The sequence below is a fragment of the Lagenorhynchus albirostris genome, chromosome X, assembly GCF_949774975.1.
Source record: "Lagenorhynchus albirostris chromosome X, mLagAlb1.1, whole genome shotgun sequence".
Classification (NCBI taxonomy): domain Eukaryota; kingdom Metazoa; phylum Chordata; class Mammalia; order Artiodactyla; family Delphinidae; genus Lagenorhynchus; species Lagenorhynchus albirostris.
Window position 1 is genome coordinate 12,234,277 of NC_083116.1, and position 18,340 is coordinate 12,252,616.

At 39.1% G+C, this 18,340-nt stretch overlaps 1 protein-coding gene across 1 annotated transcript in view; it reads left to right on the plus strand.

Annotated features, from left to right (window-relative positions):
• Positions 1–18,340, plus strand: part of ATP11C (ATPase phospholipid transporting 11C) — a 168,490-nt gene that overhangs the window by 125,912 nt on the left and 24,238 nt on the right. Inside the window, exons 21-24 of the mRNA XM_060138188.1 lie at positions 94–196; positions 1,680–1,825; positions 6,415–6,474; positions 18,067–18,194. Coding sequence (XP_059994171.1) covers positions 94–196; positions 1,680–1,825; positions 6,415–6,474; positions 18,067–18,194 — 437 coding nt within the window. The remainder of the gene's footprint in view (positions 1–93; positions 197–1,679; positions 1,826–6,414; positions 6,475–18,066; positions 18,195–18,340) is intronic.

Genomic DNA, 18,340 nt, shown 5'->3' on the forward strand with positions numbered 1-18,340 from the left:
TTACAAGTGTGAATGAGGCAAATACCCACAATGTAGTACAATCTCACATTCTGCTTTGACCTTTTCTATACCTCTTTTGTATTTAATGTTTAGATTGTGAGAATGGTGAAGAATTTAAAAGGCAGCCCAATAACACTGTCGATAGGTGATGGTGCCAATGATGTTAGTATGATCTTGGAATCCCATGTGGGCATAGGTAAGAAACATCTAATGAGATGGCAGCTGTAAGGTATCAGTATTGCTTTTAGGTAGAGTGGTGTTATTATTCTAGAGATTGTTTTGGTTGCTCATCTTGAATCCGAATTTGGGAATGATCATTGTTTATCAAAAGAAGGTCCTCATCGGATCGTGGAATATGTCCATGCCAAAGTCCTACCCATGGTGGGAATGTAGCAATACAAAGTTGGAGGATATTATTATATTAGCCAAGTAAAGTGAATTTCCCAAACCTACTAGCCATGCAGTTGATCATTTAGCTCTCACTTTTGACAGCATGCATGAAATTTTATTGATTTTTCGCCCCTGGCCAGATCGCCTGCTTATGTTGCTGCACTATATCTTTTGAGATCTGTAACTGTTTGGGACTGAGAGACGATAATTGGCTGGCTGATTCTCCACATGGCAATATCTCTGCATGGCGGTTTGGGCTGTAGTGGTGAATTTACATGTCGGCATGCAACAACAGCTTCTCTAAAACCTGCACCCTTTCTTCCCCTGTCAGGCTGCTGGGAGGCAATCCTAACACCCCAGCAAGTGGTTTTTTGGTGGGCGAGAAATAATGGAAATAGTATCTTGGGGATTATTGTACCACAGTTTGGATTCCCAAATTCTTTCCATTTGCAAGTAACCCTACTTAGTGTGGAACTCTAGTTCAACTCATTGGTTATTGACTGTGGAAATGGCCTAAAGCTGCTTGAGCTCATGGAGTACTAGGACTGCTACTCAGCCTTGCAGGACATTTGGTCTTGTCTAAAACGTCCATAGCACATTTGGTCCATGCAGAAGGTCCTTGAAATTTGGTCCTGTCCAAAACCATTTGGCATGGACCAAACATGCTCGTGGACATTTTGGACCGGACCAGATTTCAAAGACCTTTTGGCATGGACCAGCTGTCTTATAGTCCAAATGTCTTGACGTTTTGGACAGGACCAAATTTCAAGGATCTTTGGTGTGAACCAACTGCCTTATGAACATTTTGGACTGGAGCAAGTGTTTGCCAACCACTACTCAGTATCATTCAATATAAGGACTTAACCATCTCATTATAACTCTTCAGTTTTGAGCTCTTAGACCATAATCCCCAGGTCTCTGAGTTGCTTTAGTATGGCATCTAGTCTGGTGCCATGCATGATTAATCACTTACTAAATAAGTACCTTTAAAATAATTTTCAGATTTAACTATTTCCTCAGGATAATTTTTGCCTTATAACGATTAAAATAATGATTCTATTAATTATTTTATGTTTTGTTATAAATAGGTAATTGTCAATTAAACATAATTTTACTTTTTATTGGTAAGTCTCACTGTCACTGTTGAAAGCACTTTTTGCTTAAGAAAGCAAATCTAAACTATTCAACTGAACTATACATGTAAGCAAGTAAAAAATACGGAAGTAACAAGTCAGGTGGTTACTTATTCTATAAAAATACTCACCCTATAGAGATTTTTCTTTTTTTAGGTATCAAAGGCAAAGAAGGTCGCCAAGCAGCCAGAAATAGTGATTATTCTGTCCCAAAGTTTAAACATTTAAAGAAACTGCTGTTGGCTCACGGACACCTATATTATGTGAGAATAGCACACCTTGTACAGTATTTCTTCTATAAGGTATGTGATGAAATACTTGTGATTTAACTTATGACTATTTAACCCAGCATTGGCTCAGCTTGGTTGTAGGTATCTTTTCCTTCTTTTTTCATGTTTCTTTTACTGTCTTAGTACTGAAATTTGTGGTCAGCAAAACAGAGGCAGTCTATTTAACGAATCAGAAACCAGAAATTCCTTTTAATGCAAGAGATTTGAGATGAAAATTTTTAAGTCAACTTTCTTAAAGTATAGTTTAAATACAGTACAATGTACCCATTAAATGTTTGCAGTTCAATTTTGACAAATGTATGCATCCATGTGGCTACCACCCGAACCAAATATAGACGATTTCTATCACCCCAGAAAGTTTACTTGTGCTCCTTTCCAGTCTTCTCCACCCCTGCACCAAACAACGACTAATCTGATTTACATTACTCTGTGATATATAGTAACGTATATGGCGTATAGCACATAAATTTAGATATAATTTATGCAACATACGCATTAGGTTTGCCTGTTTTAGACATGTACCAGAACTTGATCTCCTGTCCTATGTTCTATTCTATATAGTTTTTAGAAGTTTTTTTCACTTTTTGTTTCGAGATAATTTCATACTTTTTAAAAGTTGCAAAATTAGTGAAATCTCATATACTCTTTGCCCAGCTTTGCCAACTGTTAACACCTTAGATAACCCACAACATAGTTACCAAGATCAGTAAATTGATGTTAATTGGCACATTATTAACTAGTCTATATACTGTACTGGAATTTTGCTAATGGTCCCACAGATTTTCTTTTTGTGGTCCATTTCAGGCTCATGCTTGCGTTTAAGGATCATGATCTCCTTAAGTCTTCTTTAACCTAGAATAGTTCCTGTCTTTTTTGTCCTAATGATCTTAACATGTTTGAAGAGTGCTGGCCAGTTAGTTTGTAGAATGTCCCTCAATTTGGGTTTGTCTAATGTTCGCCTATTATTAGACTCAGGTTTTGCATTTGGGCACAATTACCACAGAAGCGCTATTGCAACCTGCTGAATGCATCATATCCGGAGGCACATGTTGTCAGTATGTCTCATGATAATGTCAACTTTGATAAGCTGGTTCAGATGGTGTTCTGAGGGTCTCAAGACCCCTCATTTTTGCTCTGTGTAGTTTCACTTGAAAAGAGCATTCTCCTGCTAAACTAGATATTTTATTCTATGTTGAAATTCATTACTATCATTGTTCATTCTGTTACTCAAATTGTCACAGATTTGGCGCCTGTTTCCTTTCACCATGTCCCCATCATTTTTAAATTTTTATTTTATTGTGATAACCCTTAACATGAGCTCTATGCACTTAACAGATTATTAAGTATATGGTACAGTATTGTTAAGTACAACAGATCTCTAGTACTTACTCGTCTTGCACAACTAAAACTGTATACCCATTGAGTAGCAACTCTCCGTTCCTCCCTCCTCACCCCTTCCCCCTCCCCCGGCCCTAACCTTTTTTGAAGTCTTGTTTATTTTCTGGTACCACATGACGTTCTAGGCTCCTCTTGTATTTTTCTTGCAATTCAATGGCAAGATGCATTCAGACTTTTCTGCAAGAATCACTTATTCCTTTCCATTATTCGCAAATGGTATTTAGAAATCAAGATCTGGGTGCTAGTCGTGCTCATCGCTACTGAGCTGAAGTTGTTGGGCTGAAATTAAAGGTATCTGTATAAACTCAATACTTGAACTCAGTTTATACAGATACCTTTGATTAAATCCGGCAGCACAAGGTTCATTGTAACCTTTCCCTTTTCCATTTAGTAACTCCTTTCTTCAGTGGTGAGAAACCTGGTTCTCATCCTCATAGTGTTTATTTATTTGCTAAGTCCTCAAGTACACTTAAAGTAGTTCCAGAATTGCTACTCATACTCCTGTGAGAAACAAATCTAACTTGAGAAATATATTTGTGAGCACTTGTTTTTGTCTTTAGTCTTAGAGAACGTAGTCAAAACGCTGTTTCCAAAGTTACTTTTTTTTTCCTTTTCCACCATTTCAGTGAGGTTATGTTATTTATATAGTTAAGGTTTGTGGGGCCTTGGACTCAGTAACTTAACAGCCCCACGTGGGGATGGATGGTTATTCTCTCTTACCTCCCCTTAATAGGAGAGCCTGTGAAGATTTGCCATACAGATCTGCCTAGCAATCTGATCCTATTCCAGAAGCTTGGTTTCCCTCTTTAAGATTTTGGCCTGCAATTCAAGCAACTGCCACCAGATGGAAGGAATGCTCTGTTAAGAAAAACAAAACAAGCATTAAAATAGCTAATATTTACCAGTGGTCAGTAATTTACATATCCTGGTTCCCAATTTAGGAGATTATTTATGTAGATGCCCTCTGTCTTCATTAGGATCTCTATGCCCATTATCATCTTAGTTACTGACTTAGCAATATTCCTTTTTAAGTGCTGCCTTTTGTCCCAAGATGATTTCTAATACCTTTGACCATCTTTGGCTGCCTTCCTCTTATCTTGCCATTGCATCTTCAACTTGTTGCCCGCCCCTGGAGTACTGCAGTGACAGGTCTTCCTGCTTTCTATTTCTCCATTCGCTCCTCCTTGCATAATTCAGCCAGGTTAATGTTTAGAAAATACCACTTTTCAACTTGTCCTCCAGAAACTCCACTCTCCATTGTCTTAAGAGTTAGTCTGGCTTTTAAGGCACCCCACAGTCTGACCCTGCCCTACCTTATATGTTTAAAATACATATGGCCTTACCTTGGTTCCTGCTATCACCGTATCCTATTCATCTGTAACACCTAGTTCAAAGTCTAACTTCTTTATTCATTCAATCAACAAATATGTTTGAATGTGTTACCATGTGCCAAGCATTGTTTCAGGCGCTTGAGAATTCATAATGGAATAAGACAGGCAAAGTCCCTGTTTTCATGGAACTGTTATTCTAATGGGAGGGTCAGACCTCCCCTTCCCACAAAACACCCCCATAATCCACACCAAGCACTGCCTCTTCCAACCTCAGAACACTTCTTTTATATACATAAAGTATGACTCTAGAAAGGCTACAGACAGTATTTTGCATTCTGCCAGAACTGATACATACGAATAAGTGTTGCCCTTCCAGGTGCTAACCTTGGAAGCTCCGATACTCTGGTGCTGTAGGACTTATTCAAAATACATGTAGCAGTTTTCTGTAGAAATGTCCTCCAGAGCCTGCAGTATATATTTACCTAAATATCCTCAGCTGCGGCAGTTGTTCATGCTTTAAGGATCCACTGGATTTTTAAAACGGCCTCAAGTCTCCCAGCCTGGTAAATTAGCTAAGTGAGAATGTGTGAGAGAAGGGAAGAGACTGGTTTTTTGACATGGCTCAAAAATGGGCTATTGGGCGTGAGCCATGGCCGCTGAGCCTGTGCGTCTGGAGCCTGTGCTCCGCATCAGGAGAGGCCACAACAGTGAGAGGCTCGTGTACCGCAAAAAAAAAAAAGAATATCTGCCTAGCAATGCAGGGGACATGGGTTCAAGCCCTGGTCCGGGAAGATCCCACACGTCGTGGAGCAGCTAAGTCCGTGCGCCACAACTACTGAGCCTGCGCTCCAGAGCCCACAAGCCACAACTACTGAGCCCACGTGCCACAACTACTGAAGCCTGCGTACCCTAGAGCCCGTGCTCCACAACGAGAGAAGCCACTGCAATGAGAAGGCCGTGGACCGCAACAAAGAGTAGCCCCCGCTCACCGTATCTAGAGAAAGCCCGTGCGCAGCAATGAAGACCCAACGCAGCCAAAAATAAATAAATTTATTTATTTAAAAAAATATAGAGCTATTGAAGGTGCTGCCCTATGAGAAATCCAGAGACACCATGAACAAGTGACAGCAGCGCTGAAATACAGTCACAGCCTATATTGAAGGACAGCACTCATTTGAAAATATTAGTTCTGGTGGTTTTGCCTGAAGACGTTAATTTTAGTATTTATCTTCTTACCTAGTGGCTTTTTCTGCCTTATGAATTCTTAGCTTGTATTTTTTAATATGTTTGTTTTTAGTGTTCTCCCAGTTAAATCCCTTAGAAGTAAGAAGTTTTGTTTTTTGTATCACCCACAGCGTCATCTTTACATATAGTAGGTGATCAATAATAACAGTTAATTGTTTGATGAGGCAGTAACAAAGGCAGTAAAACATTAGTTGATACTTGTTCGTGTCAATATACACTATAATTTCCTGACTACTTATTGGCATTAACTGACTTTTAAATATAGACTTACAGCTTTATGTCAGTCTACTTTGTGATGATTTTGCAAACCCACGTGGCATTTAAGGTGCAGTACCATCAGGTGTTCATATTATATGAGCTCATTTCTTCCCTACAAGAATAGCAAGAGGGTCTCATAAAGTAAGTGAGGTCCTCTTCTGCCTTGGTAGGGCAAAAGTTGGTATTAATATGTATGTAATTATTTGTTTTGAATTGTTTCCTTACAACTCTGGAGTAGAAGTTTATTGCATTGTGACATTAGAAGGACTTAGGACTGCCTGTAGACTATCTGGAGTAGAGTTTCCTGTTTTACTTTAGAAAGTTGATCAAGTGAAAAGCATTAACCCTTTTCTTCATTTTTTTTTCCAGAACCTTTGTTTCATTTTGCCACAATTTTTGTACCAGTTCTTCTGTGGATTCTCACAACAGGTTTGTTTCCCTAGGTATTTCTTGTAATGTAGTTTTTTTGTTTGTTTTTTGTTGTTGTTGTTTTTGGTTTAAATTTATTTTATTGAAGTATAGTTGATTTTCAAGGTTGTGTTAGTTTCTGGTGTAGAGCAAGGTGATTCAGCAATACATACATATAATAGTTTTCACAGAAATGTTAGGGTTTTTTAAAATTATTTTTTATTGTATTTTATTTTAATTTATTTTTTATGTCAATCCCACTCTCCCAATTCATACCACCACCACCTCCACCCCCCACCACCACCACCACGACTTTCCCCCCTTGGTGTCCATACGTTAGTTCTCTGCATCTGTGTCTCTATTTCTGCCTTGCAAATTGGTCCATCCATACCATTTCTCTAGATTCCACATATATGCATTAATATATGATATTTGTTTTTCTCTTTCTGACTTACTTCACTCTGTATGACAGCCTCTACGTCCATCCACGTCTCTACAAATGACTCATTTCGTTCCTTTTTATGGCTGAGTAATACTCCATTGTATATACATACCACATCTTCTTTATCCATTTGTCTGTCGATGGGCATTTACATTGCTTCCATGACCTGATTATTGTAAATAGTGCTGCATGAACATTGGGGTGCATGTGTCTTTTTGAATTATGGTTTTCTCTGGGTATATGCCCAGTACTGGGATTGCTGGGTTGTATGGTAATTCTATTTTTAGTTTTTTAAGGAACCTCCATACTGTTCTCCATAGTGGCTGTATCAATTTACATTCCCACCAACAGTGCAAGAGGGTTCTCTTTTCTCCACACCCTCTCTAGCATTTGTTGTTTGTAGGTTTTCTGATGATGGCCATTCTAACCGGTATGAGGTGGTACCTGATTATAGTTTTGATTTGCATTTCTCTAATAATTAGTGATGTTGAGCAGCTTTTCAAGTGCTTCTTGGCCATCTGTATGTCTTCTTTGGAGAAATATCTATTTAGGTCTTCTGCCCATTGTTTGGTTGGGTTGTTTGTTTTTTTAATATTGAGCTACATGAGCTGTTTATGTATTTTGGAGACTAATCCTTTGTCAGTTGATTCGTTTGGAAATATTTTCTCCCATTCTGAGGGTTGTCTTTTCGTCTTGTTTGTAGTTTCCTTTGCTGTGCAAAAGGTTTTAAGTTTCATTAGGTCCCATTTGTTTATTTTTATTATTATTTCCATTACTCTAGGAGGTGGATCAAACAAGATCTTGCTGTGATTTACGTCAAAGAGTGTTCTTCCTGTGTTTTCCTCTAAGAGTTTTACAATGTCTGGTCTTACATTTAGGTCTTGAATCCATTTTGAGTTTATTTTTGTGTAAGGTGTTAGGGAGTGTTCTAGTTTCATTCTTTTACATGTAACTGTCCAGTTTTCCCAGCACCACTTATTGAAGAGACTGTCTTTTCTCCATTGTATATCCTTGCCTCCTTTTTCATAGATTAGTTGACCACAGGTGCGTGGGTTTATCTCTGGGCTTTCTATCCTGTTCCATTGATCTATATTTCTGTTTTTGTGCCAGTGCCATATTGTCTTGATTACTGTAGCTTTTTTTTATATATAAATTTTATTTAATTTATTTTATTTTTTATTTTATTTTTGGCTGTGTTGGGTCTTCGTTGCTGCATGCGGGCTTTCTCTGTTATGGTGAGCGGGGGCTACTCTTTGTTGTGGTGCACAGGCTTCTCATCGCGATGGCTTCTCTTATTGTGGAGCACGGGCTCTAGGCGCACAGGCTTCAGTAGTTGTGGCTCTCAGGCTCTAGAGTGCAGGCTTAGTAGTTGTGGTGGATAGGCTTAGTTGCTCCGCGGCATGTGGGATCTTCCCAGACCAGGCCTCGAACCCATGTTCCCTGCATTGACAGGCAGATTCGTAACCACTGCACCACCAGGGAAGGCCCTGATTACTATAGCTTTGTAGTAGAGTCTGAAGTCAGGGAGTCTGATTCCTCCAGCTCTGTTTTTTTCCGTCAAGACTGCTTTGGCTGTTTGGGGTCTTTTGTGTCTCCATACAAATTTTAAGATTTTTTCTTCCAGTTCTGTAGAAAATGCCACTGGTAATTTGATGGGGATTGCACTGGATCTGTAGATTGCTTTGGGTAGTATAGTCATTTTCACAATGTTGATCCTTCCAATCCAAGAACATGATATGTCTCTCTCCATCTGTTTGTGTCGTCTTTGATTTCTTTCAACAGTGTCTTATATTCTGAGTACAGGTCTTTTACCTCCTTAGGTAGGTTTCCTCCTCAGTATTTTATTCTTTTTGTTGCAATGGTGAATGGGATTGGTTCCTTAATTTCTCTTTGTGATCTTTCATTTTTAGTGTATAGGAATACAAGAGATTTCTGTGCATCAACTTTGTATCCTGCAGCTTTATGAAATTCATTGATTAGCTCTAGTAGTTTTCTGGTAGCATCATTAGGATTCTCTATGTATAGTATCATGTCATCTGCAAACAGTGACAGTTTTACTTCTTTTCCAATTTGTATTCCTTTTTTTTCTTTTTCTTCTCTGATTGCCGTGGCTAGGACTTCCAAAACTATGTTGAATAATAGTGGCGAGAGTGGACATCCTTGTCTTGTTCCTGATCTTAGAGGAAATGCTTTCGGTTTTTCACCATTGAGAATGATGTTTACTGTGTTTGTTGTATACGGCCTTTATTATGTTGAGGTAGGTTCCCTCTGTGCCCACTTTGTGGAGAGTTTTTATCATAAATGGGTGTTGAATTTTGTCAAAAGCTTTTTCTACATCTGTTGAGATGATCATATGGTGTTTATTCTTCAGTTTGTTAATATGGTGTATCACACTGATTGGTTTGCATGTACTGAAGAATCCTTGCATCCCTGGGATAAATCCCACTTGTTCATGATGTATGATCCTTTTAATGTGTTGTTGGATTCTGTTTGCTAGTATTTTGTTAAGGATTTCTGCATCTGTATTCATCAGTGATATTGGTCTGTAATTTTCTTGTTTTGTAGTATTTTTGTCTGGTTTTGGTATCAGGGTGATGGTGGCCTCATAGAATGAGTTTGGGAGTGTTCCCTCCTCTTCAATTTTTTGGAAGAGTTTGAGAAGGATGGGTGTTAGCTCTTCTCTAAATATTTGATAGAATTCACCTGTGAAGCCATCTGGTCCTCGACTTTTGTTTGTTGGAAGATGTTTAATCACAGTTTCAATTTCATTACTTGTGATTGGTCTGCTCATATTTTCTGTTTCTCACTGCTTCAGTCTTGGAAGGTTATGCCATTCTAAGAATTTGTCCATTTCTTCCAGGTTGTCCATTTTATTGGCATAGAGCTGCTTGTAGTAGTCTCTCATGATGCTTTGTATTTCTGCAGTGTCTGCTGTAACTTCTCCTTTTTCATTTCTAATTTTATTGATTTGAGTCCTCTCCCTCTTTTTCTTGATGAGTCTGGCTAAAGGTTTATCAATTTTGTTTATCTTCTCAAAGAACCCACTTTCAGTTTTATTGCTCTTTGCTTTTCTTTGTTTCTATTTCATTTATTTCTGCTGTGATCTTTATGATTTCTTTACTTCTACTAACTTTGGGTTTTGTTTGTTCTTCTTTCTCTAGTTCCTTTAGGTGTAGGGTTAGATTGTTCATTTGAGATTTTTCTTGTTTCTTGAGGTAGGATCTTACTGCTATAAACTTCCCTCTTGGAACTGCTTTTGCTGCATCCCATAAGTTTTGGATCGTCGTGTTTTCATTGTCATTTGTCTCTAGGTATTTTTTGATTCCCTCTTTGATTTCTCCAGTGCTCTCTTGGTTATTTAGTAACATATTGTTTAGCCTCCATGTGTTTTTTTTTTTTCCGTTTTTTTCACTGAATTGATTTCTAATCTCATAGTGTTGTGGTCAGAAAAGATACTTGATATGATTTCAGTTTTCTTAAATTTACCAAGACTTGATTTGTGACCAAGATGTGATCTGTCCTGGAGAATGTTCCGTGTGCACTTGAGAAGAAAGTGTAATCTGCTGTTTTTGGATGGAATGTCCTATAAATATTAATTAAATCTATCAGGTCTCTTGTGTCATTTAAAGGTTGTGTTTCCTTATTAATTTTCTGTCTGGATGATCTGTCCATTGGTGTAAGTGAGGTGTTAAAGTCCCCCACTATTATTGTGTTACTGTCAATTTCCTCTTTTATAGCTTAGCAGTCGCCTTTTGTATTGAGGTGCTCCTGCGTTGGGTGCATATATATTTATAATTGTTATATCTTCTTTTTGGATTGATCCCTTGATCATTATGTAGTGCCCTTCCTTGCCTCTTGTAACAGTCTTTATTTTAAAGTCTACTTCAGGGACTTCCTTTGTGGCACAGAGGTTTAGAATCCGCCTGCCAATGCAGGGGACACGGGTTCGAGCCCTGGCCCGGGAAGATCCCACATGCCGCAGAGCAACTAAGTCCGTGCGCTACAACTACTGAACCTGTGCTCTAGAGCCTGTGAGCCACAACTGCTGAGCCCACTCGCCTAGAGCCCGTGCTCTGCAACAAGAGAAGCCACTGCAATGAGAAGCCCGCACACAGCAACAAAGAGTAGCCCCTGCTCTCTGTAACTAAAGAAAGCCTGTGCACAGCAACAAAGACCCAACGCAGCCAAAAATAATAAATAAATAAATGAATTTTAATTTAAAAAAAGTTAATAGAAAATAAAGTCTATTTTCTCTGATATGAGTATTGCTACTCCAGCTTTCTTTTGATTTCCATTTGCATGGAATACCTTTTTCCATCCCCTCACTTTCAGTCTGTATGTGTCCCTAGGTCTGAAGTGGGTCTCTTGTAGACAGCATATATATGGGTCTTGTTTTTGTATCCATTCAGCGAGCCTGTGTCTTTTGGTTGGAGCATTTAATCCATTCACATTTAAGGTAATTATCGGTATGTATGTTCCTATTACCATTTCCTTAATTGTTATGGGTTTGTTTTTGTAGGTCCTTTTCTTCTCTTGTGTTTCCCACTTAGAGAAGTTCCTTTAGCATTTGTTGTAGAACTGGTTTGGTGGTGCTGAATTCTCCTAGCTTTTGCTTGTCTGTAAAGCTTTTGATTTCTCCATCAAATCTGAATGAGATCCTTGCCAGGTAGAGTAATCTTGGCTGTAGGTTCTTCCCTTTCATCACTTTAAATATATCGTGCCACTCCCTTCTGGCTTGTAGAGTTTCTGCTGAGAAATCAGCTGTTAACCTTATAGGAGTTCCCTTGTATGTTATTTGTCATTTTTCCCTTGTTGCTTTCAATAATTTTTCTTGGTCTTTAATTTTTGTCAGTTTCATTACTGTGTGTCTCGGTGTGTTTCTCCTTGGGTTTATCCTGCCTGGGACTCTCTGCACTTCCTGGACTTGGGTGGCGATTTCCTTTCCCATGTTAGGGAAGTTTTCGACTATAATCGCTTCAAATATCTTCTTGGGTCCTTTCTCTCTCTCTTCTCCTTCTGGGACCCCTATAATGCGAATGTTGTTGCATTTAATGTTGTCCCAGAGGTCTCTTAGGCTGTCTTCATGTCTTTTCATTCTTTTTTCTTTATTCTGTTCTGCGGCATTGAATTCCACCATTCTGTCTTCCAGGTCACTTATCCGTTCTTCTGCCTCAGTTATTCTGCTGTTGATTCCTTCTAGTGTATTTTTCTTTTCTATTATTGTATTGTTCATCTCTGTTTCTTTGTTCTTTAATTCTTCTAGGTGTTTGTTCTTTAATTCTTCTAGGTCTTTGTTAAAGATTTCTTGCATCTTCTCAATCTTTGCCTCCATTCTTTTTCTGAGGTCCTGGATCATCTTCACTATTATTCTGAATTATTTTTCTGGAAGGTTGCCTATCTGCACTTCATTTAGTTGTTTTTCTGGGTTTTTATCTTGTTCCTTTATCTGGTACATAGTCCTCTGCCTTTTCATTTTGTCTGTCTTTCTGTGAATGTGGTTTTAATTCCACAGGCTGCAGAAATGTAGTTCTTCTAGCTTCTGGTGGATGAGGCTATCTAAGAGGCTTGTGCAAGCTTCCTGATGGGAGGGACTGGTGGTGGGTAGAGCTGGGTGTTGCTCTGGTGGGCAGAGCTCAGTAAAACTAATCTGCTTGTCTGCTGATGGGTGGGGCTGTGTTCCCTCCCTGTTTGGTTGTTTAGCCTGGGGCGACCCAGCACTGGATTCTACCAGGCTCTTTGCTCTTTGGTGGGGCTAATGGCGGACTCTGGGAAGGCTCATGCCAAGGAGTGCTTCCCAGAACTTCTGCTGCCAGTGTCCCACGGTGAGCCACAGCTGTGATTCCAGTGCTCTTGCGAGAGGGAGTGAGCACACGTCCTTCCAGTTCGCCATCTTGAACCAATCTCTGTAATGTAGTTTATATTTGCTATTAATTACCTTTTATGTATTGGATTGTAGAAATTAGAGAGGTATGCCCAACGTAAAAGGATTTTTTTTTTCTTAGTTCAACAGTTGATCTGCTTGGCCTGGTTTTTGACAATAGCAAAATTTTATATCTGTGCTTTAGTAATGGTCTTATTGTTATTTTCTTTTTGAAAGTTATTTGGTATGTCCTGTTGGAATTGAGATCCTTTAAAAAGTATTTTTTATTTTTGTTAGTGTACACAATGTTTTCCAATAATCCTAAAATATTATAGTTTATTATTTCATCAAATAAAATCTCATACCTTTGCATTTTCTCAGGTTGATTCTCTAGAAAACCATTGGTGTTTAAGCTAGCAAAGAAGCTGTGATTCCTGGATAATGCCTTGGATTAGTTAAGCAATTCTACACTTTTAGCCCTCTGTAGTTTTCTGAACATTTTTCACGTATAGAATATGCTATATGTTAACTTGATACATAAGTGGGGGATGGGCAGGCATATTTGTAGGTTTGTTTTAACAGCTGAACTGTATTTTGCATTGCTTCTAGTGCAAGTATAGCTATGTAAAGGAGCTATAATGCTCAACGACTCAGAAATTTTGTACTTAATCTGTGAGCGATTCAGTGATTTTTACCAAGCTGAGCTGCTGGTAACATCATCACAGCTATTAGAGACTGATTTTCTCAATTTCAAGGCATGTTCCATTCCTCATGATAGGAAGTGATTTTTTCCTAATTTCTTGGCAGTATTTTTAAGAGAATATATTCTTCTCAATGGGAAGCGACTCTATTTATTTGTTTGTTTGTTTGGCTGCACCGGGTCTTAGTTGTGGCATGCAGGATCTTTAGTTGCAGCGTGTGAACTTAGTTGTGGCATGTGGGATCTAGTTCCCTGACCAGGGATCAAACCCGGGCCCCCTGCATTGGGAGCGTGGAGTCTTAGCCACTGGACCACCAGGGAAGTCCCTGCTTTCTTTCTCTTGAACTTGCCTCTTTGCCATTTGGTATGCTGTCTCTTACATCAGTGCCATGTCATCAGCCCCATGATGCCAGTTAAGCCGATCACTTTATGAATTAATCATCTACCGGCTGTAGAAAGTACCATCAGCCTTCTTGTATTCAAAGCTAACAGTATTGGTAACAGAGTTTTATAAACTCTGATGAATCTACTTTTCTTGAACATTCAGATTACTGTTGATCAAAATGTTTGTAATTCCTCACTTCCTTGGAAGATGAATGCAAGTTTAAAGGGACATTTTCAAATTTTGTAGCAAAGTGATAAAGGGAAGTTGGCTTTTTAAACCATGTTTACTAAGCACAAGTTGTGTGCTTATAGGACTTATTCCCTATAAAACCCTGGGCTGTTGGGGGTCTGGGGGTCTGCTTAGGTTCCCATAGGACTTGATGTTTGCCTTTGTCAGTTGCTCAACTGGTACATTCATTCATCTAACAAATACTTCTTGAGTGCCTACTGTGTGCCAGGCTAAGTGCCGGGGATATAACAGTGATCAAAACTCTTTACCGCATGGAGCTTGTGGGTACAGTGAGTGATAGGGGGAGAGACAGACAGCGATCAGACAAACACATTATGTTGGGTACTGATATATGCTCTGAAGGAGAACAAAAAGCATAATAAATAGATAGAATGTGACTGGGGAAGAGAGCTGCTGTTTTAGACAAACTGACCTGGAAAGTTCTCTCTGATGAGGTGACATTTGGGCAGAGATCTAGAGGAGATGAGGGAAAAAGCTAGGCAGACATCTTAGAAAAAGTGTACCACGTAAAAGAAAGGTCTCTCTGAGGTAGTGATGTATTGTACATATCTTTAGTTTTCACTTTGGCCTTGTGCTGAATGTAGAGACCTTTATTGCAAATATTTGTGGAATACATACAGGTAGTCAGCCTTTTTCACTTCAGGTCTACTTCAGGTGTTCTCTGCAACCCTGGTACTTGGAGAGTGAGCTATGGAGAATGTAGAAATGGGACCAGGATGCAGATTATTTAAGCAAAAAGCAACTCTTTGTTTACCAAAGCCTAGGTTAGTAGTGGACTTTCTTCTGCATGAAGAGATACCCTTATAACAAGTATAACAAGAAACAGTATTATCAACTAAACCTGTTTTTTGTTGTTATAAATTTATTTTATTTTTGGCTGCATTGGGTCTTCATTGCTATGTGCAGGCTTTCTCTAGTTGCCACAAGCGGGGGCTACTCTATTGCGGTGCGTGGGCTTCTCATTGCAGTGGCTTCTCTTGTTGTGGAGCACAGGCTCTAGGCGTGTGGGCTTCAGTAGTTGTGGCTTGCAGGCTCAGTAGTTGTGGCTTGCAGGCTCTAGAGCACACGCTCAGTAGTTGTGGCGCACGGGCTTAGTTGCTCCACAACACGTGGGATCTTCCCGGACCAGGGCTCGAACCTGTGTCCCCTGCATTGGCAGACGGATTCTTAACCACTGGGCCACCAGGGAAGTCCAGTTTGTGTCACATTTAAACGCATTTTATTAATCAAAAAACATTTTATATATGTGAAAAATACATGTGAATATGGGATATTATTTATTCAGGTCACAGATGATGGTTGCATGACAACATCTAGCACTGTGTAGAAAATACTGAACTCAATAAGTACTAGCATCAAAACAAGATTCATTATAAAAACCTTAATATTTTTTTCAATAAAGGAATATTTACAATATCAGATCAGTCCTTTACAAATATGTTTTAGCTTCCAGTCTCTAGTCATTCATTCATCCAATATTTATTGAATGCTTTCTGCATGCCAAGTTCTGTTCTAGGAGTTCCAGATTGTCAAAGCCAGTAAAACACTTGTAGTTGATCACATTAGGTTCATTACTCAATGCAACAAGAAAGAGTGTACACCATGAGGAACAGTAGGCCCTCTTAGGAAGCGAGTGTTAGAAAAGTCTTGTAAGATTTGGGCTTGAGTTAGGTGATTTGTGGAAGGGTTTAAGGAGTAGGGCCTTGCTGGGTGCTGTTAGCAGATGGGGGTAATTTTATGACTAAGCATGTTAGTAAATCTTATCCAGGAAGCCAACATGTCATTGGTCAAGAGGCAATAGTCACCCAAATCAGCCAGAATGTAGATGTTGGTCATTATTGTGATTTGGACAATATTTATATTCTGTCTGTGTTCAAACGTGATTACAGAGTGTTTTTGTCTCGATATATCGAGGTCACACAGTGGCCTTGTTTGATGTTGCTGTTCTGCGAAATTGTTCATGTTGTACAGAGCGCCGGTGCGTAGCTGTGAGTGCTGGGCCAGCTCTTGAATGTCAGGGGCTGCTTTGCTTTTTCTCAAGCTACAGCTATCAATAAATAAATAAAAATCCCTGCCCACATAGAGCTTAAATTCTAGTGTGAAGAGAGAGACAGTAAACATAATAAATTTATCATGTACGTTAAAAGGTGATTAGTACTTTGGGGGGAATGTGTTCAAGAGAGAGGAAGTGGCAAGGTAAATCAAGGTTGGTCTCACTGAGAAGGTAACAGACAGGTAAGAAGCTGGATCGAGGAGTAGGACTTTATATCCCCACCATTGTAGGAGCTTCTTTACTTTCAGAGATAAAGGAATCCACTGGAGAGTTTGAACAAAACAATGATTTGATTTGACTTATTTTCCAGTAGAGCTACTTGGGCCATTGTGTTGAGAATAGACTGCAGGTCAAGGGGAGAAGAAGCCGGGAGACCAATTAAAGGCTTGCAGAGTGGTCACAGTGGAGGGGCTAAGAAGTGATGTGGTTCTGAATGTATCTGAAAGTGGAGCTAGTAAACGGTGCTTAATAGATTGGATGTGGCTTGTGAAAAAGAGAAGAGTGAAGGATGAATCCAAGATTTCGGTTCTGGTTGATCAAAACGATTTTGTTGCCCTTTCCTGAGATGAGGAAGACTTCAGGAGGAGCAGGTTTGAGGTGAGGGTAGGTCAGGAATTCAGTCTTGGATGTAAGTTTGAAATATGCTAGACACCCAGGAGGAGATATCAAGTGGGCAGTTGGATATATGGGACAGGTTTAGGCTAGATATGGGAATTTTCAGTGAATGGGTTATATTAAAACCACAAGACTAAATGAGATCACCTAGAGAGCGAGCATAAATAAAGTTCCAAACACCGAGTGCTGGAACACTCCAACACAGAGGGCTCAGGGAGAAGATGAGCCTGAGAAGGAATGGCTAGTGAAGTAGGAAGAGAATCACTCATTTCAAAAGATTTCTTGAGTACCTAAGGGGTACGCACCAGGGTAGATACTGGGGTTGCAAACATTGTGGGGCCACTCACTGAGGTAGGGGACATGGGAGGAAGCAGATTTAAAGGGAAGGTTAATGAGTTTGGTTTTAGACATTTTGAATTGCAGGTTGTCCTCTGGGACAACCAGCAGGAAGTTGGAAATTTTGGTCTGGAGCCTAGGGAATTCAGGACCAGAAAGAGTCATGACCATGTGAATATATTTAGCTTTTATTTTTTTGAATATTTATTTAATCTTTAGTAAATGGCCACATTCAATATCATAAATATACTCTGGAGAAGGTGATAGTGATATTTAAAACCATGTAAAATACTAACCCAAAAAACTGTGACACAGGCTGGCCACTGCTTATATTTAGTTTCCCTAAGGGGTTCCTGTCTTATACTTAATTGGTCTTCATTCGCTGAAAATCTTTTGAAAAGTTCTTAGTTAATATCCATTAGAAATAGAGCTTATCAGCCACATAGCACAGGGAGATCAGCTCGCTGCTTTGCGACTACCTAGAGGGATGGGATAGCGAGGGTGGAGGGAGACACAAGAGGGAGGAGACATGGGGATATATGTATATGTATAGCTGATTCACTTTGTTATAAAGCAGAAACTAACACACCATCGTAAAGCAATTATACTCCAATAAAGATGTTAAAAAACAAGAGTTTCTCCTTTACACATACTTATATATAAATTTACTTGGACTAATTAATAAAAAGAAAAGCATATATATTTAAAAAAAGAAATAGAGCTTATAGCTTGTAAACATTCTGAATAAGATCGTATTTTAAAAGGGAGGGTATTTTAATATGCCTTACAGTATGTTAGTTTCTTTTCTATAGTGGTCAGTTAGAGTGACCTTATTTACAAAACCTCCTTTGCTGTCACAAAAGGTGTGAAAGGAAACTGTCTTGTTTTAGCTTGTGATTTTTTCTAAACACTTAAATATCCTCTTGCAGATGATTGTTACATTACCTTTCTCTTCTGTGGTTTGTCATTACAGCCACTGTATGATGCCGCTTACCTTACAATGTACAATATCTGCTTCACATCCTTGCCCATCCTGGCCTACAGTCTACTGGAACAGCACATCAACATTGACACTCTGACCTCAGATCCCCGATTATATATGTAAGTTGAACATATGTAAGTTAACCCCCCGCCCCAGACTTTCAAAGTTGTGGATTTCATTTTATCTACAGGTAGGAAGGACACAGAACTGCCCTCCTGGTTTGATTACATGGTTCTGTTCTGCATTTTTAGCTACTTAAACCAAA